Below are 23974 nucleotides of genomic sequence, written 5' to 3'. Positions count from 1 at the left end.
ATATCTTTAATGATATTAAAGAATGATTCATTTCCTTGGTCTAACAATGGTTTTCAGGTTATGATTGGAAAGCTTTTGTTTTTTAGAGACATGTGTTGAAATATTTACTGAAGAAATGTTTGGAATTTGCTTCAAAATTATTCCAGCGGGGTGGGGCAGGGTGAGGTGTGAGGCTGAACCTGAGTTCACAGCTGCTGGGTGAGGCTGGGTGCTGGGGTTACGGGGATGCACCCAACCATCATGTCTACTTTTATTTAAGTATTGTATTTTCTGAAATGAAAAATACATTTTTCAGAGCAGCGTCTTATGGGCATTCTCCCGAGGTTTCCTCTTTCCCTGAACATCCTGTTTCTAAGATTCAGCCACATCACAGCTGCAGTTCAGCCAGTGTAATCTGTGTCGCCTTCCCATGAATGGCTAGAGTACTAGCGCCTCACTTTGTTCACAACAGCTATTTGAATTGTCTCTTCTCTACTATCACAAGCCTGGCTGCTTTGGACATTTTTGCACGTGTCTCCTGGAATTCAGGTACCTGCGTTCCTTTAGGTTAAACAGACCCGGGAGTGGAATGGCTGAGTCATGGGGTAGGCATGGGGTAGGCATTTACTGAGCAATGCCACCTGGTCTTCCACAGTGTTTGCCCCCACTCCCGCCTCTCCATCAGCCATTCTGTTGTCCACATCCCTGCCAACACTTGGAATTTTCAGATTTCTTTTTCCAAATCGAGTGGCTACAATGCTATGCACATGGTCTAATTAGCTGAGCTGAGCTTGTTTTCATATGCTTATTGGTCATTGATTCTGCGCTAGCTTATTCATGTCATGTCTTTTGCCCACAGTTTAGTGAGTCAACTGCTGTTTACTTACAGAAATTTTTCTATATTCTGAGTACTAACCCCTTGAGATGCAGCAGTAGAATCAGTAACCCAGCCCACTGATGCAAATCCTCCTCTTGCCACTGCAAGAACCTGGGCAAACACACAACTTCTCTGTCCCCTTCAGTCTCCTCATCAGTAAAATCTTCTTGCAGACTGATGTGTCTCCCCCACTCCAAAGGCAAATTCATATTTTAAAGCACCAGCTCTCAATATCTTGGTATTTGGAGATGGTGGTTTTTGTGAGATAGTTTTAGGTGAAATCATGAGTGGGGTCCCCATGATGGGGTGACTGCCTTTATAAGAGGAAGACACACCAGAGGGCTCTCTCCACCTGCCACCCCACCCCAGCCCACAATAGCAAGATACCGGGGAAAGGCTGCCATCCACAAGCCTGGAAGACAGCTCTCTCAGCAGACCATGAGGATGCGAGCACCCGGAGCTGAGACTCGCCAGCACTGAGAAATAGGTGCTCATTGTTTAGGCCCTCCCCACCCCACCCCACCCCACCCCCAGTCTGTGGTATTTGGCTACAGCAGCTGTTGCTAAGACACCTCTCTCAAGGTTCAGGCGAGGACCAAATGGGATCCTGTTTGTGAGGCGCTGAGAACAGGGCCTGTGGCCATCACAGGACGCCCTTGATAGACAGCCAGCATTTGCTGTTGTGAGTGTAACAAACACCTGCTCTCCCCTGGGGACTGGGTCTTTCGGTTTCCTTGAGAGTGTTTTAGGCAGAACCATTGTTCTGATGGCTCAAATGCAGGAACACTTTGCCCATTAGGTAGGGAGGCGGGGTGGGGCCTGCTAAGCTGGCAGCCCTCCCTTACTCCAAGGCTGAGTGGGGTCCCTTCCTCCGTGGGGGGCTGATGTCCTAGACATTCGGGCTGGTCCATGGCAGCAGAAATCATGCCAGCTGAGATGGGAAGGGTTTCTTTGGCGGCGACTCTAACAAAAAACAAATAATAAAAAGGGGGAAAGACAGGAGTGTTTGGCCCCTTTTGGACATCCAAACGGAGGGCCTGGAAGCTCCTGGCGGTCTTGTCAGTCTCCGCATCTCCTGATTTGCTTTATCCCGCCTTGTCCTCGTTCTCGGGCAGGGCCTCCCGCCAATGTGGCCGAGACAGAGGCTGGCCGCCCTGAACCTCAGCGCCCCAGCGCTACAGCGCCCCAGCTTTGCGCCCCAGGGAAAAAGAAATCCTAATCCTGGTCCCGCGGGGTGTGGCCAGAGGCTGCGACGCTCCTATTGGCTGATCCGAGTCCGACGCGCCGGCCCTGGAGTTCGCGGGAGCAGCCAGCCCTTCCAGGGCCCTGCGGGACCACCGACACCCGAAATATAATGGGGGGCGCCGCTTCCAGAAAAAGAAGTAGGGAGGGCTGCACTCGCAAAGCACCAGTCACCTGGGAAAGCATGGTGGGACCCTGGCCATAAAAGAGGTGATGTGGGGGGTGACCATCAAGGGGACTGCCCCTGGAGCCGGGGGTTGGCCGGGGCTCCCCCACATGGCGGCCAGGGTGCGGGGAGCATGGCCACGCGATCTGTTCACGTCCCTGCCAGAGGACAATCAGGTTTTATGAAAAGTTCCCTCCCCCTAGTAGTGGTACTTTGGGGCAAAGAAAGGGGAGAGGGCTGTGACCTCGTGGGTGGGAATTTGCAGAACATAGTTGGACGCTGGAGGTGACGGGGAAGAAGCAGAGGCGACAGGGGGTGGTGGTGGGACGGCAGGATGAGGTCCTAACCCACATGTGTCACCCTGTTTTGAGCTCATCCGCTTGGGCTTCTGGCCTCACAACAGCCCTCCAGGAGAGCACTCGAGCGGGACGTCCATTGTTGAGACGAGGAGACGCAGGCACAGGGAGGTTCAGCCACTGGCCAAGGCACACAGTTCTAAGGGGCAGGCCACCCCGGCCCTCTGGCTCCCAACCTGGTACATGTTGATACATATTGTCACCTGCTCACACTGGGGAGGGGGTGACAATTCTACAGAAAGAAAATCTGTTTTGGGCCTCCCTGGTGGCACAAGGGGTTGAGACGCAACCTATGAAGCTGTCTGCAACCACTGCAGTGCGAGTTCGATCCCCGGCCAGGGAGCTACCCACATGGCGCAGCAGACCTCTCCTGTCTCACCCGCTGCTCCCCTCAGTAGGGTACTTCGATCAATCTGCCTGTTCTGCCCCTGCCTCTGGTGAGTCCTCTCACCCCCCACACCTCTGGCCTGTACCCCAGTTCTTGTATGCATAAATAAATAAATCTTTAAAAAAAATCTGTTTTACAAGTCCCTTGTAGTGGCTGCAGCTGGGGCTCAGACAACACCTCTTGGTTGACTGGAAGGAAGCCAGAGGGTGCTACCGAGGTGGGGGCTGCCAGACACCCCCACTGAGAGTGGAAGGTCGGCCTGAGGGCATGGAGGAGTTACCAGGACAGAGAGGTGGAGCTGGGCAGTGGGGCACTCAGACAGGTGCAGAGGAACAGGCACACCAAGAGGCAGAGAGGCAGAGACAGACAGACACAGAAGACGGCCCCCCCAACATGACCTCCTTCTGGGCACTCCCACAGCAGCGGGCGGTCCTCCCTCAGCTCTGCCCACCTTCCCTCCTGCTGCTGGCCAAGCCCATTAAGGTGCTACTCTGGCCACAACTGAAGGCCCCACGCCCTGGGGAGGAAACCACTGAAGAGGCGTCCCTGCTCCCCGGCACCCCAAACCATCAATTAGTATTAACAAGGGAAGGATCCTGTCTGCCTAAAGACCCCCAGCAGGACTCAGATGGTGGGGAGGCCCCGCCCCCGTGACTCAGGAGGTTAAAGGGCCCGGGGCCACCCCGCCAGCCGCAGAGTCCAGATGGCGTGTGGCAGCGGGAGGGTCATCATCCAGCTGGTGAACGAGGAGGCAGGGCCTGAAGCCAAGGGCCCGAAGCTCTTTCGGGGCCAGAGCTACGAAGCCATCCGAGCAGCCTGCCTGAGTGAGGGGATCCTGTTCCGAGACCCCTACTTCCCTGCCGGCCCTGATGCCCTTGGCTATGACTTGCTGGGGCCAGACTCAGAGAAGGCCAAAGGGGTGAAATGGATGAGGCCCCATGTAAAGTGGGGCTGGGGGGTGGGGCTGGGGGCCGGGTGGAGGGGGTGCCGGAGGCTAGGTGTGTGGGAAGAGAGGGCTGGGGGGCAGGTTCCTAGGTCTGGGGGAGGAGGGGCTGGGGGACCTGGGCTCTGGATCTGAAGGAGGACGGGGCTGAGGGCTGGGCTGCTGAGTCTGTGGGAGGAGAGGATGGGGGGCTGGAGTTCTGGGCCTGAGAAAGTGGGGGGCTGGGTTCCTGGGTCTGAGAGAAGATGGGCTTAGGGAGCTGGACTCCTGAGTCTGGGGGAGGAGGGTTGTTGTGAGGTGGACTCTGAGCAGGCTCAGCTATCCTGGGTCCAGGGAGCCCAGGGAGCCCAGGGAGCCCAGGGAGCCCAGGGAGCCCAGGACGCCGGCCGCCCGCACAGCGGCTTTACAAGCCTTTGGTGGGTCGGAGGCGCTCATTACCCCGGGGCAGTGAGGGCAGGCGGGGACCCGCCATCTGACCTCCAGCTGCTCCTTCGCTCCCTTTCCTGGGCTGAGGCCTGCACTCCCCCGTCACCCCCAGGAGTTCTGCACCGAGCCCCAGTTCATCTGTGAGGACATGAGCCGGACAGACGTGTGCCAGGGGAGACTGGGTGAGGCCGCCGGCCCCTCCTTCAGGCTCAGACCTGCAGCCGCAGCTGGGTCCCTCAGCCTCACCCTCGACCCCCACTTCCCTGCCCTTCACCCCCCCACCCCCCCACGTCTCTCCTCCCCTGTCTCAGTCTCCCTCTTTCCATCCTTGCCCAACCCTAGCCTTTCCTCCCAGGTAACTGCTGGCTGCTCGCGGCCGCTGCCTCCCTTACTCTGTACCCCCGGCTCCTGTACCGGGTCGTCCCGCCTGGACAGGGCTTCCACGAAGGCTACGCAGGTGTCTTCCACTTCCAGGTAAAGCGCGAGTCCTTTGTTCATGCCTCAGTTTCCCCCACAGTGACCCGGATGTGCCTTGGACTCTGGGACCTGGGCAGGTGCGGGGTCAGGGCAGGGTCAGGGCTGGAAGCTGAGCCCCAGCCTGCCCCTGTCCGGCCAGCTCTGGCAGTTCGGCCGCTGGATTGACGTCGTGGTGGACGACAGGCTGCCGGTGCGCGACGGGAAGCTGATGTTCGTGCGCTCGGAACAGCGGAACGAGTTCTGGGCCCCCCTCCTAGAAAAGGCCTACGCCAAGTAAGGACCCACCCCACCCCCGGCTGTATCCCGCGTATCCCAGCCAGAGGCCCCGAGCTACAGGCGACCGTAGGCCCCTAACTTCCAGGACCCTCTAGACATCCTGCCAGGGACCCCAGACCAAGCCACAGCCCCCGGGGCCCTAACGTCACACCGTCCCTCCCAATCACTAAGACTCCCCGTCCGCCTTTCACACCAAACATTCCCAGAGACACTCCCAGACGCCAGATTCTCCAGGAGCCTGAAGCCTTGTGCACCAGGCGCCAGAGCCACCGAAGCTAACATTATCTCCTCAGGCCCCTATAACTGTAGCCAATTTCTCCCGATCCATGAGGAATGCAAAGCACCCGCAAAATCCTGGGTGTCATCCCTGAGGTGCTCCAGTCTTTCTGTCCCCATCCTGGGGCTTCCAAAATCACTGACAGAGCAAGGTTACTCCCAAAAGAAGCCATCTTCCTGGGACTCAGCATTTCACACAGTGGCCAGGACGCCCAGGCTGCTCACACAGCCCTCCCCGGGCCCTAGACCACAGGCCCAGTTTCCAAGGGCTTCCAGAGGCCGCCACTGTCCTCCACCTTGAGAGTCTGAAATTTCCAGGGATGGTCCCTGGGACCCCACCCTCAGAGACAGAGCCCTCACCCCAGATCTCAGGGGTTGTCTGAGTTGCTTGCACATGCCTCAGGCACCCCAGCCCCGCCCTCCTCCCGCAGGCTGCACGGCTCCTATGAAGTGATGCAAGGCGGCCACATGAACGAGGCTTTCGTGGACTTCACGGGTGGCGTGGGCGAGGTGCTGTACCTGAGGGGGCAGGACACCCCCGGCCTCTTCACCCTCCTGCGCCATGCCCTACTCAAAGAGTCTCTCGTGGGTGCCACTGCCCTGGTGAGTCAAATTTCCACGGAGACCCCCACGCGGACCAATCACAACGGACTGGGGTGGGGGGTGTCCTGTGTCCTCCTGTGCTTTCACATCAGCTTACTCTCTCGCGGATCAAACCCCAGCAAGGAAAAAGGAAATGTATTTGCTGTCATAACTCACCAGCTTCAGGCACAGCTGGATCCAGGTGCTCAGAGGATGTTGTAAATGTATTTTTCTAGTCTTCTGGCTTAGCATCACTCCCAGGCACACTTTCCCCTCACGGGTGCAATAAGCCCCCCCATAACTGCAGGTACCTCCCACCTATGAGAGGCCAGCAAGGGGTGGGGTGGGGAGGTGTGGTTAAAAAAAAAAAGGCTCGGCTTGCACTGTGTGTTCAACTTTGATGCAATCACATATTCATTCTTTGATTCTAACTCAGTCACTGATTCTGGCCTGCTTCTCGGCCTCTTCCTGCTTCCTCTTTCCATCTATTTTTGTGTCTTATCGCGGCTCCCCCTCTCTACTCCTCTCACCTTCACTCACCCACTGTCATGCCCTCCCTGACCCCTGACCCCTGTGCCATCAGTCAGGTGCTCTGCTCGAACCCTGCCTTGATGGCAGGAGATCCAGGGTGGGGGACAGAGCAGCAGCTCCCTCCGGTCCCCCACCGTGGCCTCCCCATGCCCTCTCCTCCACCCAGAGTGACCGGGGCGAGTACCGCACAGAAGACGGTCTGGTGAAGGGACACGCCTACTCAGTCACGGGCACGCACAAGGTGGGCACCTCCAGGGGCCGGCTGGCAGAGGGGGGAGGTGCCGGGCGCTACCCCCGCTCACCCGCCGCCCTCAGTTGCTCCTGGGCTTTAGCAAGGTGCGGCTGCTGCGGCTGCGGAACCCGTGGGGCCGAGTGGAGTGGAGCGGGCCCTGGAGCGACAGGTGAGATGGGTCTGGGCTGGGGGCTGGGGGGTCGGCCCCACCTGCCCACCCCTCACACCCCAGTCTCCCCAGCTGCTCCCGCTGGGACGCGCTCCCCACCGAGTGGCGGGAGGCCCTGCTGGTGAAAAAGGAGGACGGTGAGTTCTGGTGAGTTGGGTCTGTCTGGCCTGGAGAAGGGGCCGAGGCTGGGGCGGGGGTGGTGAATCCTGTCTGAAGGGCCGCAGGGGCAGGAGCTCATGGGGCGGGCCCTTTAGGGAAAAGCCGTCCCCCTAGGTGGTCATGTGGGGGTGTTCTGTTTGGGGGAGGTGAGGAAGAGTCAGTGCTAATATTAGAGAAGGCTGGGGTGCAGTGATCCTCAGAGGGGTGAAGACGGAAGGCAAGTTGACAATATTTGGAGGGCATCTGTGGATCTGGGCTCCTTGGGGGGCATCTGTGGATCTGGGCTCCTTGGAGACGGAAGGCAAGTTGACAATATTTGGGGGGCATCTGTGGATCTGGGCTCCTTGGGGGGCATCTGTGGATCTGGGCTCTTTGGGGGGCATCTGTGGATCTGGGCTCCTTGGGGGGCATTTCTGAGGACTTGAGGAACCTGGGCAGCCTGGAGGGCTCTGATCTGGGGGTCGTTTCCTGACACATGGCATTATTGGAGGATTGGAAGGTTACGGGCACTATTTAAGAAACTGGGGGAGCTTTGTAACTTGGGGGTCACTCCTGGGGCTTGAGCTGCTTGGGAGAGTGGGGCGGCGCTGGGGCTGACCGCTGGCCACTGTCCAGGATGGAGCTGCAGGACTTCCTCCGCCACTTCAACACGGTCCAGATCTGCTCGCTGAGCCCCGAAGTGCTGGGCCCCAAGCCGGCCGGAGGTGGCTGGCACATCCACACCTTTCAAGGCCGTTGGGTGCGCGGCTTCAACTCAGGCGGAAGCCAGCCCGGTTCCGGTGAGACCTTGAGGGGTTCTGAGAGGCGAGCGAGGGGGCCTGACGCAGTCCAGGTAACCCCATTTCTTTCTCCAACACCAGAAACCTTCTGGATCAATCCCCAGTTCCGGCTGACGCTGCTGGAACCTGATGAGGAGGAGGACGAGGATGATGTGCCCTGGGGGGCCGCCGGGGGGCGAGGGGGCCGCACCCCCAAGTGCACGGTCCTCCTGTCACTCATCCAGCGGAACCGGCGCTGCCTGAGGGCCGAGGGCCTCACATACCTCTCCGTGGGCTTCAACGTGTTCCAGGTAGGCCCCAGGTGCAACAGAGGCAGTGGAGGGGCGGGGGAGCACAGGTGAAGAGGGGTGGGGGGAGCACAGGTGATGAGGGATGGGGAGCACAGGTCAGGAGGGGCATGAACACAGGTGAGGAGGGATGGGGAGCACAGGTGAGGGATGGGGGAGCACAGGTGAGGAGGGACAGGGGAGCACAAGTGAGGAGGGGCATGAACACAGGTGAGGAGGGATGGGGGAGCACAGGTGAGGAGGGATGGGGGAGCATAGGTGAGGAGGGATGGGGAGCACAGGTGAGGGATGGGGGAGCACAGGTGAGGAGGGATGGGGGAGCATAGGTGAGGAGGGATGGGGAGCACAGGTGAGGAGGGACGGGGGAGCACAGGTGAGGAGGGATGGGGAGCACAGGTGAGGAGGGGCAGGAACACAGGTGAGGAGGGACGGGGTGCATAGGTGAGGAGGGACGGGGAGCACAGGGGAGGAGGGGCGGGGAGACAGCGGGACTACAGGAAGGGGGCTGAGGGTGAGAAAAGCAGAGCGAGCTGAGGGGGGAGCCCGGAGACTGGGGGTTCTGAAGGGCACAGAGGCGGAGAAGGGCAGAGGGGACAGATGTCAGGAAGGAGGCAGAAAAGCCGGGGCTGAGGATCAGGGAGGGATCAAGGTGCAGGAAGGCGCTTGAGTACAAGCGGGAGGGGCGGGGAGGGGCGGAAGGGCGGGGGCAGGGAAGAAAACGGGGGTGGCCGCCTCCCCCTGACTGCCCTGGCTCTTTCTCCTCACAGATCCCGGAGGAGGTGGGTCCCCTTGGACCGGCTCCCAGAGTCGCGCGCCCCTGAGCCGAGCCGGGGCTGGACGCCCGCGCCGGGCGCAGCGGGCTCCGGGCGGGGCTCGGGGCGCGGTGGACTGCAGGGCGGGGACGGGGTTCCGGGGGCGGTGGGGCGGCGGGTCGGGCGGGGCGCAGTGGGGCGCAGTGGGGCGCCTGCTCACGCCGCCCCGGCCCGCAGCTGCTGGAGCTCTGGGACTCCCCGCGCAGCCGCGAGCTCCTGCCCAAGCTGCTGCGCGCCGACCGCTCGCCCTTCTGCGCCCGCCGCGACGTGACCCGCCGCTGCCGCCTGCCCCCCGGCCACTACCTGGTGGTGCCCAGCGCCACCCGCCCGGGCGACGAGGCCGACTTCACGCTGCGCATCTTCTCGGAGCGCAGCCACACCGCCGTGTGAGCCCCTGGCCCAGCTCGGCCTCGGGGCCGTCCCCAGGCCAGGCTGGGGGTCCCGCAGGCCTGCTGGCCCCACCCCACCCCACCCCCGGGACCCTCACGATTTTGCCTAGACACGCCCCCTTCACCCCACCCACCCCATTCCTCAGCAGAGGACCCCCCCAGCTCCACAGCCCCAAGCGGGGTGATCAGCCCCTCTCCCTCCTCTTGGTCTTGCAGGGAGATTGATGACGTGATCAGCGCAGACCTGCAAGCCCTGGCGGTGAGGGGCTGCTGGGGGGGGGGGCGAAAGAAGTGGGGGGAAGGCAAAGACTGAGGGCCCCTCTAGGCCAGAACTAAACTCCCCCACCCCGCAGATCCCCTACACTCCCCTGGAACTGGGGCTGGAGCACCTGTTTCAGGAGCTGGCAGGAGAGGTGAGCAAGGGAGAGACAGGGCTGAGGGGTGTCCTAGGCCCCCCTCATCCTGGAGGTCTCATTTTCTTTTCGCTAACACGACTCAACCCCACCTCACCCCCTCATCACCGTTATTTCCTCAAAATGCTGACAACTCTGGCTGCCTCAGGGCCTTTGCCCAGTCTGAACTTGTGCCAGGACCACCTTCTCTCACAGAGTCGGTTGGGCGTTTAAGGGCCCTGCTGGCGCTTGCTCTGAACCTCCTTCCGCCAGCAGGTCATTTGCCGCCTGGCCTTGGGGTCCTGCAGCCCAGTCGCCTACTCTGGGGTCCGGTCGGGGGGCCCAGAGCGGTTTGCAGAAGGGTGGGCCGCGGGCGGGGCCTCACCGAGGGCTCTCTCCTCGACCAGGAGGAAGAACTCAGCGCCTTTCAGCTCCATATCTTACTAAGCATTATCCTGGAGCCTGGTGAGTCGGGACCACAGGGGACCCCAACAGAGCCTGTGTGTTAATCCACAAAGCTGTGGCATTCAGAGCGGGGAGACAGTGCTCCGCCTGGCAGTGCTCCCCACCCGCCAAGTCCTCAGGCAGGACTCACGGCCACTCAGGGCCTCTAAGGGAAAGGCAGGGGATGGAGCTCCCCGAGTTCAAATGCCAGCTCCGCTGGTTCCAGCAGAAACCTGGGCCTCTGAGCCTCAGCTTCTGGAAGACAGGGACGCGATCCAGGCCGCTTGCAACGCTGGCCAACGTGCAGGGATGGGCGGGTTTGGGTTTTTGGCTTTCCCCCTGTAGCCAGGTCCCCCAACCGGACTCCCAGAGAAATCGGGCTCAGAACCTGTGAGCAGCTGCTGCGCTGTTTTGGGGTATGATGGGCCTAGGTAGGGAGGGTGGGGTGTTGGGGGCTCCTTCTGGGGACCCTGAACCTAACCCGATGCCGCATCCTCAGCATGGGCAAAGCCTGGCCCTGCACCACTTCCAGCAGCTCTGGGGCCTCCTCCTGAAGTGGCAGGTGAGTGCGGGGCGATGCACCTTTATTAACCGGGACACAGGTGCTGTGGGCCAGCCAGGCCCCAGGGGAGGGGGAACTGGACCCCACCACGCGTGGATGGAGCTGCTGGGACAGCCCTGCCCAGGCACCGCCCTGTGGAGCCTCCAGGGCCGCTCAGTAGGGCCGAGGTGGAGAGCATGGCTCTGTCCTGGGCTGACCGCACCTCCCTCCAGGCCACATTTGACAAATTTGACGAGGACGCATCCGGGACCATGAACTCCTGCGAGCTGCGGCTGGCCCTGAGCGCGGCAGGTGTGGACACAGGCCCGGGGGCCGTGGGCTGCCGCCCCTCCTACTCCGCCCTCCTAGAGTCCCTCCCAGCACCCCCGTCTGCGTCCATCCACAAGACCCACACCTCAGCTCGTAGTCGGCTCTTGACAGGGACTGAGGGGCCCACTGGAGACCCTCAGGACAGGAGAAGGGGTGGACTTGGGAGCTGATGGCTGCAGCCTGGCCCCAGGGCATCATGGGAGAACGTCCTGGATCCCTTAACTACCAGCTTACTCCTTGGGTGGCCCTGGCACGAGTCTACCTCCCAGAGCCTCTCTTACCCTCCCCATAAGGGGGCCAACCCACAGAGTGGCGGGGAGCAGCCCCCACAGGGCCTGGCCCGGGGAAGGCAGCCTCTGTGCCCGCACACACAGCCTCTGTGCCAGAGACAGGCGGCCAGGAGCCTCAGCCGAGAGGCTGAATGTTTCCAGGAGAGGGAGGTCTACCCTGTGCCATCTGTGTGGGCGCCCAACACCCTGATAAGGACCCAGCAATGCTTTTCTTGGGCCCCAAAGCAAGTCGGGAAAGTCTGAGTGTAATTTGCCCCGGATTGTGTGGAGGGCGCTGGGGTAGACATGAAACTCCCAGCACCCCCACTCTTTCTGCCACTGCCAAGTGCAGGGGGGGACCCCAAGGGAGGTTAAATGTCCAGGAATGTGTAAGCCCAGAAAAGGGGAGATGGAGGCAGAGAGGTGACATCTGGGCAAAGACCTGAGGGAGGGCATGAGCCTGAGTGGGCTGGGGAAGAGCCTGCAGAGGGACCTGCCCGTGCAGAGGCTCTGCGGTGGGAGTGTGTGCACGAGCAGGCTGGTGTGGCAGGAGCTGAGGGCGCAGGACACCCAGTGGTGGCGATGAGGACGGGCACCTGGCATGTTGAGGGCAGGGGTCTGTGTGGATGGAGCCAAGTTGGGGGCCAGGGGGATGGTCAGAGAGGAAAAGCTGGTGAGGCTGCCTGAGGACTTGCGTGTTTGCAAATATTGTCAAGTGTGAGGAGCAGCAGGAGGCAAGTGCTGGGGGCTGGAGCTGACTGGCAAGAGGAGGTGCTGCTGTGTCCGGGAGGGGCCAGGGGACGCAAGCTCCTGGAGGCCCAGGAACAGGCAGGCAGTCTTGGGGTGGGGCAGGAGAAAGAAGCTGCTCCACAAGCATTCGGCCCATACCCACTCTGCTCCGGGCCCAGGTGACCTCACACGACTACCAGTCCAGGGACAGTCCGGAATGGTCGGCCCTGGGGGCCCAGAGGAGGTGCCCCATGCTGCCTGCTGGGGGTGTCTGAGAGGGCTTCCTGGAGGAGGAGTGCAAGACGAGTAGGAAGGGGGCAAAGTCCATGCAGAGGAGCAAGAGGTGTGGGCTGCAAAGGCCACCAGGGCCCATAGACCGAGAGGGGTTTCACGAGTACTGGGAACAAAAGGCAGGACCCACACGGGCCAGCACAGGGAAAGCGATGGAGGTGGCGCTCAGTTTTCTCAGACAGGAATTCTAGAGCGGACAGCTGAGGGGCGCTTAGCTCCTTCCCGGGCCCTCCCACCTCCTCTGTGCGAGGCCCCCGCACAGCAGCCTTCCACCCCCATCTAGACAACAGGTGATGGTCAGAGGGAGTGACCTACGGGAGGCCCAGGATCTGGCTGCAGGCCTGACCTCAAGACAGCTGGCGGCACCTCAGACCAGCCACATTGGGGCACATGCTGGGTGTTAAGTGGAGGGACGCACAGAGCAGGGGCGGAGATGGGCTTCCGGAGGTGGCGGAAGCCCATGTAACGACCCCAGAACAGTGTCTCTCCGGCACGGGAGACCTTGAGCCTCCGCCAGTCAGCTCCGACCTGGAAGAGCACCCACTGGTTTCGGCTTTTAATAGCCCATGTGGAGAGCCCTCATCCGAGACGATTTCTAAACACTAGAAACTGGCTGGAGCATGAAGGAATTGCCTTTGAGTGGGTCTGACAGAAACGTTCTCTACCCTGTGCCGAGAGCCCTACAGGGAACACCGGCCCCCATCTTCTGGGGTCAGGGCTGCCATAGTCACCCTTGACAGGTGGGAAAACTTGAGTCCCCCAAAAGCGAAGGAGTCGCCGGGGGCCAATGGCTGGGATTGGAGGTGGGAACAGGCCCCTGAGGTGCCCAGCATCTTCCCCGGGAGTCAGGGTTTACGGGGGCGGCCCGGGCTCAGAGGCAGCCTCCCCCAGGCTTCCACATGAACAACCAGCTGACCCAGACGCTCACGAGCCGCTACCGGGACAGCCGCCTGCGCGTGGACTTTGAGCGCTTCGTGTCCTGCGCAGCCCAGCTCACCTGCATCTTCCGTGAGTGCCGCTCCAGCACTGGCGGGCAGAGGGAGGGGCTCCCACGGCAGGGGTCTGGGGTGCTGGCACTCACTCTGCCCCTCTGCGCAGGCCACTTCAGCCAGCACCTGCTCGGGGGCGAGGGGGTGGTCTGCCTGACGCACAGCCAGGTGAGCCTGGGCTGGAGGGAAAGGGGTGCGGGCAGGCGGCGGGGGGGGGGCCCCCACTGCCTCCTCAGGCCCGCTGTGTTCTCTCGCCAGTGGATGGAGGTGGCCACCTTCTCCTAGGAGCCCAGCACGGACCAGCTGCTGCCAGAGGCCGGAGAGCTGCCGTGGCCCATCTTTCCCCTCCCCGACCTGACCCGGGTTAACTCCACATGGTGGGGGATCTGAGCAAACCACCCTCCTCTGACCCCTGCACCCCCCTGCCTGGCAGGGGGCTGATGCTCTGGCCACGACTCAGAGCATGGGCTCCGGAGCCAGCCTGCCTGGCGTGACCTCTGGCCCCACCACTCACCAGCTGGGCGACACTGGGCAAATCACTGCACCTCTCTGTGCTTTGCTCGCCTCACCTGCAGAGGGGAAGGTAACAGCACTTCTTTGCACCGGCTACACGAGACAGTCCATGCCAGGTGCGAGAAGCGGGCCTGGCTCGGAAGGGTGCCCACGAGCCCGTGTTTCTTCCTACACGCTACGGGCGCCCGCGCCTGGCCTGGCCCTGGAAAGGTGCCCTGCCATCGCCCTGACGCCGGCGAGAAAAAGAGCGGACGCTTCAGGAGTCCTTCTTAAAAATATTATACGTGTTTTATTTCCTTCCCCAGAAGGGTGGTTTACCCAGAAACCAGAAAAAAAAATCAGAATACACTCAAAAAAGGGGGTGAGGGGAGTAAGACCAGCAACTAATAGCCAGGCCAGCAGCCCACCCTCCGCACCCCAGGAGGGCCCCCAGAGACCCACACCCTACAAGCCAACAGCCAGAGAACATCAGCTGGGGGGGCGGCCGTCAGCTACGTCTTCATTATGAGAGCAAGAGGCAGCAAAGATACGTTGCTAGGTGAATATATATTTATATAATAAATCCGTAAATTAATAAAGTAAATAGTAATTCTCTGAAAGTTTTTAAATTTTTTTTTTGTTTTTTTTGGTGGTTTTTTATTTTTGCTTTTTTTGTTGTTGTTTTTATTTTATTTTTATTTTTTTGGTCCCTAGAAATATGGGATATGCAAGTCCAGACAAAGCAAAGTGGGGCTGGTGTGGGCGGGTCGGTGGGGCCCCCCGCGGGAGGGGGCGGAGCTGCACCTATTGACGAGGGCGGGGCGAGGGGCGGAGCCGCGGGCGGCAGGCGGGGCAGGTCCTCTATCCTGGCGGGTGGCTGGGGCGCCCTCTGCTGGGCGCCCTCTTCCTGGACAAGGCACGTAGGGCTTTGGCCTGGATGTGGGAGGCCACGACGGACCTCACGGGCAGAGGAAGGGACAGGGTGTGGAGAGCATTTCCAGGGCTCGGAGAGGACCTGCCTGCTGCGGGGGTCCACTTCCCTCCGCACAGCTAACAGAAACGACCACACATCATACATATTTACCGGACCAGAGAGCTGACCGCGCTGGGTTCCCTCGCCCCTACCTGGGGGGCTCCAGAAGCTCCTGGCCAACCACCGAAGAGGGAGGAGAGAGCCTGCCCCAGCCCCTCCCTGCCCACCCCCCACCCCCCACAAGGACTAAGAGAGGACTTTGCATAGATACAGAGTCGGGGGGGTCTGGACCAGGGAGGTCCCCCAGCGGGGAGAGGGGCAGAAGAGTTTCCCAGCCCCACCGGGAGGCTGTGATGAGGGTGTTGCTCGGGGTGTTTCCGGCGGGGGCCTCACAGGTCACTCTCGCCGTACAGGGCCGTGGAGAAGGACTTGTAGTCGAGGGCGCCGGGCACGGCGTCGGGGCCCTGGTAGGGCGCCATGCGGGCGATGCAGTACTCGGCCTGGTCGGGCGGCAGCTCTCTCCGCAGCTCCTCGGCTGTGATGAAGTTCTGGGGGCGGCAGGGCAGGACTCTGGCCACTGCCTCACGCACCAGCACCCCCAGCCCCTCAGTTCCCCCCCGCCCCGGTCCCCAGCGCCTCCACGGCGTCTCGCTCACCTTGTCCCCCGCCAGGACCTTGAAGGAGGCGATGACCTGGTCGGCCGTGTCTGTGTCAGTCGTCTCCCTGGACATGAAGTCGATGAAGGCTTGGAAGGTCACCAGCCCGCTGTGGTTGGGGTCAACCACGCTCATGATGCGGCTGAACTCGGCTTCCCCCTGCGAGGCGGGAGTGAGTGGGGACAGCGTTGGAGGGGGGCCGGCAGGTGGGGCCTGGACCGCGGGTGCTGCTCTTCCAGGGGACCGAGCCGGGAGAGCAGGCCCGCCCTCAGTGCCCCCGCCCGGTGCCAGCCTGCCTCCAAGGGCCTCCGCTCCCCGGCCAACCGCCCCACATGCTCCCCCCACATTTTGGGGAAGTGGGGAGTTGGGGGTGTGTGTCCAATAGGTCTACTGCTCCTCAGCCCTAGGCTCACAGGTTAGCTCTGGAGGGAGGGTGAGAGAGAAAGAGAGAAAGAGAGAAAAGGCGGGGAGAGCCAGAGGACTGACCCCCTCTCTCTGGAAGCTTTTAGGAAAGGAGGTGGGAGGCTCAGGGAGTCATCGGAGGGACCCCAGGCCAGCAGTGCAGCAGAGGGGAGGCGAGGCTGCTCTGGCGGAGGAGTGTCCCCGAGGACGAGGACGTGGAAACTCTGGAGGCGGTGAGGGAGGGGGAGGCGGCACGAGGAGGAGGGAGGAGAGGCGCAGCAGCAAGGGGAGGCAGAGGCCGCATACCAGGCTGTATCCTGTGGAGATAAGCAGAGCCCTGAAGTCATCGGAGTCCATGCTGCCTGTCTGCTTCTGCTCGAGGACGCAGGGACAGCAGGAGGCCAGGCCCAGAGGAGCAAGAGGGGCCGCCCCATGTGCACAGCGGGGAGACAGGACAGTGGTGGGAGCGGCCGAGATCAGGTAAGGGGGAAGGTGTCCGAGAGACAGGGCAGGAGGAGGCAAGAGCGCCGGTGAAATGGCAGACACGATGGCGAGGGGTGGAATGGCAAGAGGGAGGAACAGAAAGAGAGAAGGAGAGAGAGAGAAGAGCAGTTAATGCCACAGTCCGCTGGGGCCCTGGGGCGCGTACCTGCCGGTCATTCTCCACGTCGTAGCCCAGGCTGATGAGGCAGGCCTTGAACTCTTCCGGCCCAAGCGCCCCGCCGTGGTCCTGCCGGGCCGTCCGGAGGCAGGTGTGTGGGAGGGATGGTGTGGAGACCCGGCGGGTGCAGGTTGGGAGAGGGGCCAGGGTCACATGCAGAGGGCGGGGGGAGGGGACACACGGGGGAGGGAAACACAGCGTTAGAGGCGACGAGAGGACAAGGTGATGGCCGGGGCAGGTGGAGCAGGTGAGGGGCGTGGGTCTCTGACCAGGGGGACTGTAGCGCAGTCAGAGGCCCCCACTGCCTCCTCTGGGCCAGAGCAGGGCCCGGAGCTGAGTGGTACCACACTAAGGACTGAGTCCCAGGACTTGGAGAAGGGAAGGGATCTCCCCCCCCCAGGATTTGGGGTGGGAGAGGAGACTGCACTCCACCCTGCGGACTTCCTGGGGTGTCAGGGTCCCTGCCTAACTGCAGAGCTGAGGCTCACGGTCCTGCCCATAGCAGTCAGGCAGCTGACATATCAGGCCCAGTGGGGTGGGCCCAGCGCAGGTCCTCAGGGCCCTTCAAGGGGCTGCCACAGCAAGTCAGAGCTGAGAACACGTGTGAGTGTGAGCATGAGAGTGTGTGTGAGAGCGTGTGTGTACCACGGTCACCAGCCAGGTCTCTGATCTCAGCTATGCAGGACTTAGCCTGTCCCAGGGTCTCCCTGGCAGGTTGTCAAGGACGCAGTCCCAGAAGTAGGGCTTGGGAGCCCGTTTTCTCCTTCTGTGGGGAGCTGTGATCAAGGTGAAGCACCTCTGCACCCCTTCGGTGACCGAGGCCCCACCAGCCCGGCGAGTGGTGGCTGATGCACAGCAACTGTGTTGTGAACACGCACAGACATGGAGACGAGGGCAGGACGGGAGGGCGGCGGGAGAGAAGAACCAGACAGCAGAGGGCGCTCACCTTGTCGAAGTGGTTGAAGGAGGCGCGGAACTCCTGCATCTGCTCCTGGCTGATGCCCTTGGCGTCGCGGGTGAGGATCTGGTTCTCTACCTCGTTGATGGTGCGGGCGATGGTGGTGAGGAGCTGCTCCCAGCCCACGCGGATGTGCTGGGGGGAGCGAGGGTATGAGGGCTCTGCCCACCTGAGGGGCACGGAGCTGTCTTCTCCTCACAACGCGGTGGGGGCACAAGGGAACCTCAAGCCAGGTGCCCCCAGTGTTCGCACACACAGCCCTGCCCCACGCACCCCGTCCGCATCTGCACAGGGACACAGACGTGGCGGTGCTGCCTCCGCCAACCAGCAGGGTCCACACCACCAGGCTATGTCCCCGTGATGGCCTGGAGGCCAGGACCTGGACCTGTGCCAACCTGGACCCGCCCCTGAAATTGCAAGAGTCTTGCTGGGTGTGTATAACCACTGACTTTCTGGGGAGATCTGGGGTATGTGTGTGGGGGGGAGGTCAGTGGACGTGCACGGTGCAGTTACTGCCACCACGCACAGCTCTGTGCTATCAGTCTGCCCGCCACCGGTCCTGACACTGTCTCGCCCCGGCGGGGGCAGCAGCAGCACCCCCAGCTCCCCTGCACCAGCCTGTGCCGGGTGCTCACGATGGTGATGGAGCAGTGGCAGCAACCCAGTTCTCACAAGCGTGGAACCCTCTGATGTGGTCTCTGGTCAGAGAGGAAGCAACAGGCACTTGCCCTCCTGGGCACCAGCCGTGGGAGAAGGGAGTCTGGCCAGAGCTGCCCCGCGCCGCCCGAGCAGGGGGAAGGGAGCCTGCGCACCTCCATGGTGTAGTTGGTGTGCTTGTTGTCGAAGATGAGCGCCTCCTGGATGAGCTGGTGCTGCTGCTCCAGCAGGTCCAGGTTCGGTTTGTAGTCCACGATGCTCAGCTCGTACTGCTTCAGGTGGCTCAGCTGGTCCTCCAGGGTCCCGTGCATCTCGATGGAGATGCGCCCGATCTCCTGCACGGAAGAGGCCGTTGGGGGAGGCTGGTAGGCTCACAGCCACGACCAGCCATCCCAGGGCCGGGGACCCTCCAGCCTGGGGCCTTTACCCAGGCCCCCCTCCTGAAGCGTCCGTGCAAATGCTTGACAAGCCTGCCCCTGCCCACGCTGAGCTCCCTGGCCCCCGGGGCCAGCAGGCCATCTGCAGACAGGCCTCCCCAGAGGGTGATCCACCACAGTCAGAGCTGCAGTCAGCTCTGGGTCCAGGCCTGGCTGACTTCAGAACTGGGGCTCCTGAGCACCAGCACCCACACCTGGCTCCCACTCTGCAGATGGCACCGAGGTGGAGGCTGGATGCCCACGCGTGCCAGGCTTGACGGGGGTTTGAGATGGCCCTCCGCTCGCTGCATGTGCCAGAGTGTGGGTGGGCACCACTGCAAGGGGCTGGGTGTGAGAGGCAGCAGTGAGCAGGTGCCAAAGTCAGAGCTTGGACCATCTCAGCCACAGCGTGCCCAGCGCTCTCTTGTGGCCAGCACAGTCACCAGTGAGAGCATTTGCTGAGGATTCTCATCTTAGAGATGAGAGAACAGAGGAGCAGAGGTTAACTCTGCCAGGCTCATGCCCTCGGTCAGGGCAGAGGAGCTAGAAGCAGAGGAGCTAGAAGCCATGCTGCCTGACTCCGCAGCCGGAAATGCTCTGTTCTGCTCTGCCACGTCCATCCATATCCTTTCGTTGGCCTTCCAAACCCCACCAGGCCTTGGAGGCTCCCGGCGGGTGAGCTCGGGGGCTTATTCTCCACTCTGCCCCAGGAGGGTGTGCCCAGTCACGGCCCTCACCTCCATCTTTGTCTGGATCCAGGGCCCCACGATGTTGGCCTGGCTGGCAAACTGGCGACGGAGGTGCTCATTGGACTGCTGCTTGCTCTGCTCCTCCAGGAGGGCATGGTCCCGCTTTGGCACCAGCTGCTGCACCTGGAGTGGGATTCCACCGGCAGTCAGGGAGGGGGCCCCCGAGGCCCAACCAGCCCTGCCATGCCCCCGCCCTGCCGACGGGCCAAGCTTACCTTCTCCCACTTGGAGTTGATGATCTGGGGGGTGACGGTGGTGTAGGGGTTGCTGCCCAGCAGTTTGATGTGGTTGCTCTCGGCGATCCTCTGGGCCTCCTTGTGGATGGCGAGGATCGCCTCCCGCTCCCTGTCAGCGTCAGGCAGCGTTGACTTGAACTGGTCATGAGCTGAGATCAAGCCCTGGGGGGAGGAGAGGGAGTGAGGGGCAGCCCGACCCCCCCGCAGTCCCACACGAAGGGCAGGTGGGGGCGGACCTCGATCTCCTCGATGGTGTGGACGATGAACATGTCCTGGAGGTCCTCCATGGCGCTCTCCATCCAGTTGTTGAAGGGGGCTGCCCGCTTGGCGTATTCCAGGTGCAGCTGGTCGATGGTCTCTAGCTGCTTCTCTGTTTTCTGGGGTGTGGGGAGGCACAGAGACAAAGAAGGAAGGTCAGCCGGTGAGCGGGAGGGGGTGAAGGGTGGGGGCATGGGGCTCTGCAGGTGGCATTGCCCCCTCACCTCCAGGGCTTCCCTGCGACTGTGGGTCAGAGAGCCCAGGGCGTCCCACTGGTCGCAGATCTTCTGGCACCGGGTGTTGACGCTGTGGGAGTCGTAGTAATCCAGCTCGCTGTGGGCAAGGGAGAGGCAGTGAGACCCAGTGGGAAGCCAACACCCCCGGTGCCCAGGCCCAGATGTCAGGAGAACCAACATTTAAGGACATTAGTAAGCAGTCCCCCCTCCTCTGGCCCAGTGCACCCAGGGTAGGAGGAATTCAGGGGAGGAGGTAACTGAGGGGCAAGGGGTGTCGTCCTGCTCATTTGCTTTGTGACCTGCTCTGCTCTGTGAACTAACTCGGGGCCCAGAGTGCCTTCAGCCGTGCCCGTGACTGGCTGCTGGCTTCACCTCAAGACAGTCGAGCAGAGGGCACTGGTTGAAAGATTGGGCTCTGGAGCCAAGTTTCCTACAACTGAACTCCAGCTCCGTGATTCTGTACGTGTGTGACTCCAGCCGAGTGAGTTCTGCTCTGGATACCTCAGTTTCCCCTTCTGTGAAATGGGATCATTGTGAAGACCAGTGACTTAATGCCCATAAAACACTGAGAATCCAACTTGGCACCCAGCAGGTAAGATAGCAATAGCTGTTCATAAAAGGTTGGAAATTAAATGATTATATATATAAAAAAACACATAAAAGTAGCTTATCATCTCATTCCAAACAATTATATCCATAATTGCCAAGGATATAGATATTATTCAGACGACTGGGGTTTAGGCCACTGGGCTGCCCCATGCTTCCAGGCCCTCAATCCCTTCTCATCAGCCCCAGGACTTCCACCTCCCAGGGCCTGACCACTTGGACACTCTCAGTCACAGGCTTCTAGGGAGGCAGTATACAGGCAGAACCCTGGGGGTGGGTGAGAGGTGGGGAGAGAAGGGAACAACTCGGGGATCTGGAGCCAGGGATCATCCCGTCTGCCTGGTGAGCCCGAAGGTCAGGCAGAACAGAGAGCTGGGGAGCAGGCTGGGCTGGGTGAGGAAGCCAGGCCGTGCTCCACAGCAGGGCTGGTGGGTTCCCGCCTGTGTCCACTCCCTCACTGTGTGACCTTGGGAAAGCCTCTGTGCCTCTCCCCTCCTGTGTAATGGAATTGTCGGGGACTGAATGAGCCAGTTAGATTTCCTGGTCACCATTAATGAGCACTGCGGGCCAGCTACCCAGGTTCATCCTGGTCAGCCCTTAGCCCTGACTCATCTTCAGGGGAATGGACAGCACCCCAATCAGCTCCCCCTTCCTCCCCTCCAGGGCTGTCATCCAGAAGCTACTTCAGAGTCCTGTTCTCTGGTCCGGGTAATGGGTTTCACATGGCGGTTCCCTGGGGCCTGAGAAAGAGGCTGGACTAGGATTTATTCCAAGTCTATTTCCTACCAGCTTCCAGGGGGCTCTCTGCCAACTGGAGCACCCGCTCATGTCCACTCCCCAACTACCCCTTCGGACATCTGCATCAATGGCCTCGCTCGCCTGGACCTGGATGGGCCAGGTACCGGGGCTCAGTACTAGGAGAGGAGCCAACAGGACACTGATTCCAGGGTAGTGAAGGGGAACTTCTGCTTCTGGGTGAGCAAACGGGGAACCCCAACGCCAGCAGACAATGTGGAAGGAGGGAGCCAGGGGCACAGGGGTGGAGGGAACTGGCCCTGCCCAGCACAGGCTGCACCACGCATCAAGGCTGGGCCCCGGCCGCGAAGGAACAAGCAGGCTCCAGGCAGGCTGCGGTGGGGCAGAAGCGCGGTGGAAAGGCCAGCTCCAGCCGGGGGGTTCTATTCTGGAGGAGACGGCTATTTTGGGCGTTCTGCTGCCCCTCTGGGGCCTGCAGATTTTCCATGAAGTAATTGCCTGGGCCTCCCACTCCCTCGCCCTCCTTGCTGCGGGCCGCTGCGCTGATGGAATAAGGAGCCCATTCACTGGCGCTGCAAGTTCAGTGTACTAATTGTGTACACGAGTTTATCTGACTGGGGCGGGGAAGGGCGGGCCAAGAGCCCGGCTGCCTGGAAGCTCTTACAATAAGTGTATTCTGAGCAGGAGAGGGAAGGGGCTGGGCAGAACAATGGGCTCACTGTGCAGGCCGACTGGGGGGCTGGAAGGTGGAGGTAGGCTGCCCACCCCAGCAGGGGGCCAGGGGCCTCCTTGGTGTGGCAGGTGGGGTCTCTGGGACCCCTAAAGCCTGAGCAATCAGGACAAGGGGTCAGATCACCCCGCTCCTGCCAGAAACGCTAGACTCCTCTGTTTCTTATGGGTGGGCGGCGGGGGTGGGGGGGGTTGGTTATTAAGACAAAATAGGCAAAAAACACCATCCCATACGGCCTTCCTACCCTGGCATCTCAAAGGAGGGGGTGGAAGGGCTGGGAGACCCCCCTCCGGGCCCTCAGGCTGCCCTGGGCTGCCGCTGCCCACTCTGGGCTGGGCACTGGGGGAAAGCGGGCGCCGGCGCCAGGTGAGCCCGCACGTACTTGAGTTCCTGGGCGATGGCGGCGATCTGCTCCACACGGTCCTGGTGTGCGGCCAGGTCGCTCTCGAAGGCCTCGTGCTTGCGGATAAGGGCTTTGATATCCGACAGGGTGGCCGTCTCATAATCCCGCTGCTTCAGCATGGCTTCCTTCCCTGGGGGCGCGGGGTGCAGGGAGGCACTTAGACACCAGCACAGAGGGAGCCCAGGCAGGGCAAGTGGTCCAGAGCCCACACCCTGCCTTGCTGAGGATGATGCAGTGAAGGCCAGAAACTTGCAGCACTTTTCTCCTGTCCTATAGGGACCTCTGAGCCCCACTATGTCGTGGATGGCGCTGGGAGACAGGTACCCCACTCAGCCTGTGTACCCTTTACTGGGAGGAAACCATGAGAACGGGGCCGTGTGAGCTGGCTGGGCAGGCAGACACCCATCGTGTGTGTGGGGGGGTGATGGCAGAAGCAGCTGGGCTGCGGGCCAGGCCTCAGCAGCTGGAGGTGCTTCCAGGAGCACAGCCCCGCACTTGCCCCCCAGCACTTGGGCCAGGCTCTTTGGGGTATGGCACTTCTATGGCACTTGTGCATGGCCCACACTGTCCTAAAGGCTTCTGACATGCAGTGAGGCGGAGCCCACTGTCAGGCCTTTGAAGGAAGGAAGGGAGAACTGTTATTAGTCCTGGAGCCTGGCTAATTACACACTCCAGGACAGAAGCTCAGCCAGGCCGGCAAGCGGGCTAAGGTGCTGCAGACAACAGAAAGGAAACGCCAGCCAGGGAGGTTGCTCGGACCCTCATTTCCTGAAGGTGCTGCTTAGGAAAGCCACCTCCACTGGTCCCTCAAGGGGCAGCTCAGAAACCATCCAACCACCCACTCCTCTGCTGGGTGCCGGGGGAACTGCCCCACCAGCGCAGCGACCAGGAGCAGTGGGACGTGGGGCAACTTGCCGTCTCTCCCCGCTGCTCCCTCACCTGGGAAACAGGTCGATGCCAGCCCCTCATCTAAATCTCAGCGAGGTGATGTTCAAGGAGGGTGGGCACAGGGCCATTCCCATCCGCACCTTGGCCACACCCCCAGGACAGGCATTGGCAGGCAGGAGGCGACGGCCTGAGAGACTGACTCCTCGGCCCTGCACCCCAACCCTGGGGCAGGAGGCTTAACCACAAAGGCTAGCTTGCAATTTCCTCCTCCAAATTGCTTTCTCCCAAGGGTGGGAACCAGAAATAGTAGGTTACTACTTCTCTGCCTCAGCAGAGTTTCAGCAAGTGAGCTGGCAGGGGACCAGCGGGAGAGCCAGGAGGAGAGGGCCCTGGCTGGGGTGGCCTTGGATTCAGGCCCAAGAGACTTGCTTCTGATTTTTCCTCAGACAATCCACGACCCTCCACACGGACCCTCATGCCTGCAGGTTGTAGGAGGAGGAGGTGGGAGGGAGGCACAGAGTGATGGTGGCTCCCCCAGCCCTCTGGACCACGCCCTGGCATGAGGA

General features: G+C 61.5%; 2 protein-coding genes across 10 annotated transcripts in view; one reads left to right on the top strand and one right to left on the bottom strand.

Moving 5' to 3' along the window:
- Nucleotides 1-3711: 3711 nt before the first annotated feature.
- CAPN12 (calpain 12) lies at nt 3712-13616 on the top strand (the record flags this gene model as incomplete). The annotated part of the gene is made up of 21 exons (XM_084257600.1): nt 3712-3948; nt 4490-4559; nt 4733-4851; nt 4994-5127; nt 5838-6009; nt 6686-6760; nt 6835-6920; nt 6993-7067; nt 7695-7858; nt 7940-8148; nt 8913-8924; nt 9135-9343; nt 9563-9605; nt 9700-9759; nt 10146-10203; nt 10528-10598; nt 10682-10744; nt 10957-11035; nt 13234-13350; nt 13441-13499; nt 13590-13616. The coding sequence occupies 21 exons, from the start codon at nt 3712-3714 to the stop codon at nt 13614-13616; spliced, it is 2139 nt and encodes a 712-aa protein (XP_084113726.1).
- A 1569-nt stretch (nt 13617-15185) lies between these two features.
- The window catches only part of ACTN4 (actinin alpha 4), a gene marked incomplete at both ends in the record, with an annotated part of 65611 nt that continues 56822 nt past the window's right edge, over nt 15186-23974 (bottom strand). For 2 of the 9 annotated variants that reach the window (XM_084257363.1, XM_084257364.1), the window contains 10 exons: nt 15186-15344; nt 15453-15611; nt 16504-16584; nt 17462-17608; nt 18286-18465; nt 19284-19418; nt 19511-19693; nt 19768-19908; nt 20014-20122; nt 22500-22650. In XM_084257363.1, coding sequence (XP_084113489.1) covers nt 15186-15344; nt 15453-15611; nt 16504-16584; nt 17462-17608; nt 18286-18465; nt 19284-19418; nt 19511-19693; nt 19768-19908; nt 20014-20122; nt 22500-22650 — 1445 coding nt within the window. Of the gene's footprint in view, nt 15345-15452; nt 15612-16160; nt 16227-16503; nt 16585-17461; nt 17609-18285; nt 18466-19283; nt 19419-19510; nt 19694-19767; nt 19909-20013; nt 20123-22499; nt 22651-23974 lie in introns of all 9 variants that reach the window. The other 7 variants (XM_084257367.1, XM_084257368.1, XM_084257362.1 and 4 more) reach the window with 6 other exon arrangements.

Source organism: Talpa europaea, assembly GCF_964194135.1.
Source record: "Talpa europaea genome assembly, chromosome: 16".
Classification (NCBI taxonomy): Eukaryota; Metazoa; Chordata; class Mammalia; order Eulipotyphla; family Talpidae; genus Talpa; species Talpa europaea.
Note: the sequence above shows the minus strand (reverse complement) of the source record. Positions and strands in the feature narration are given on the sequence as shown.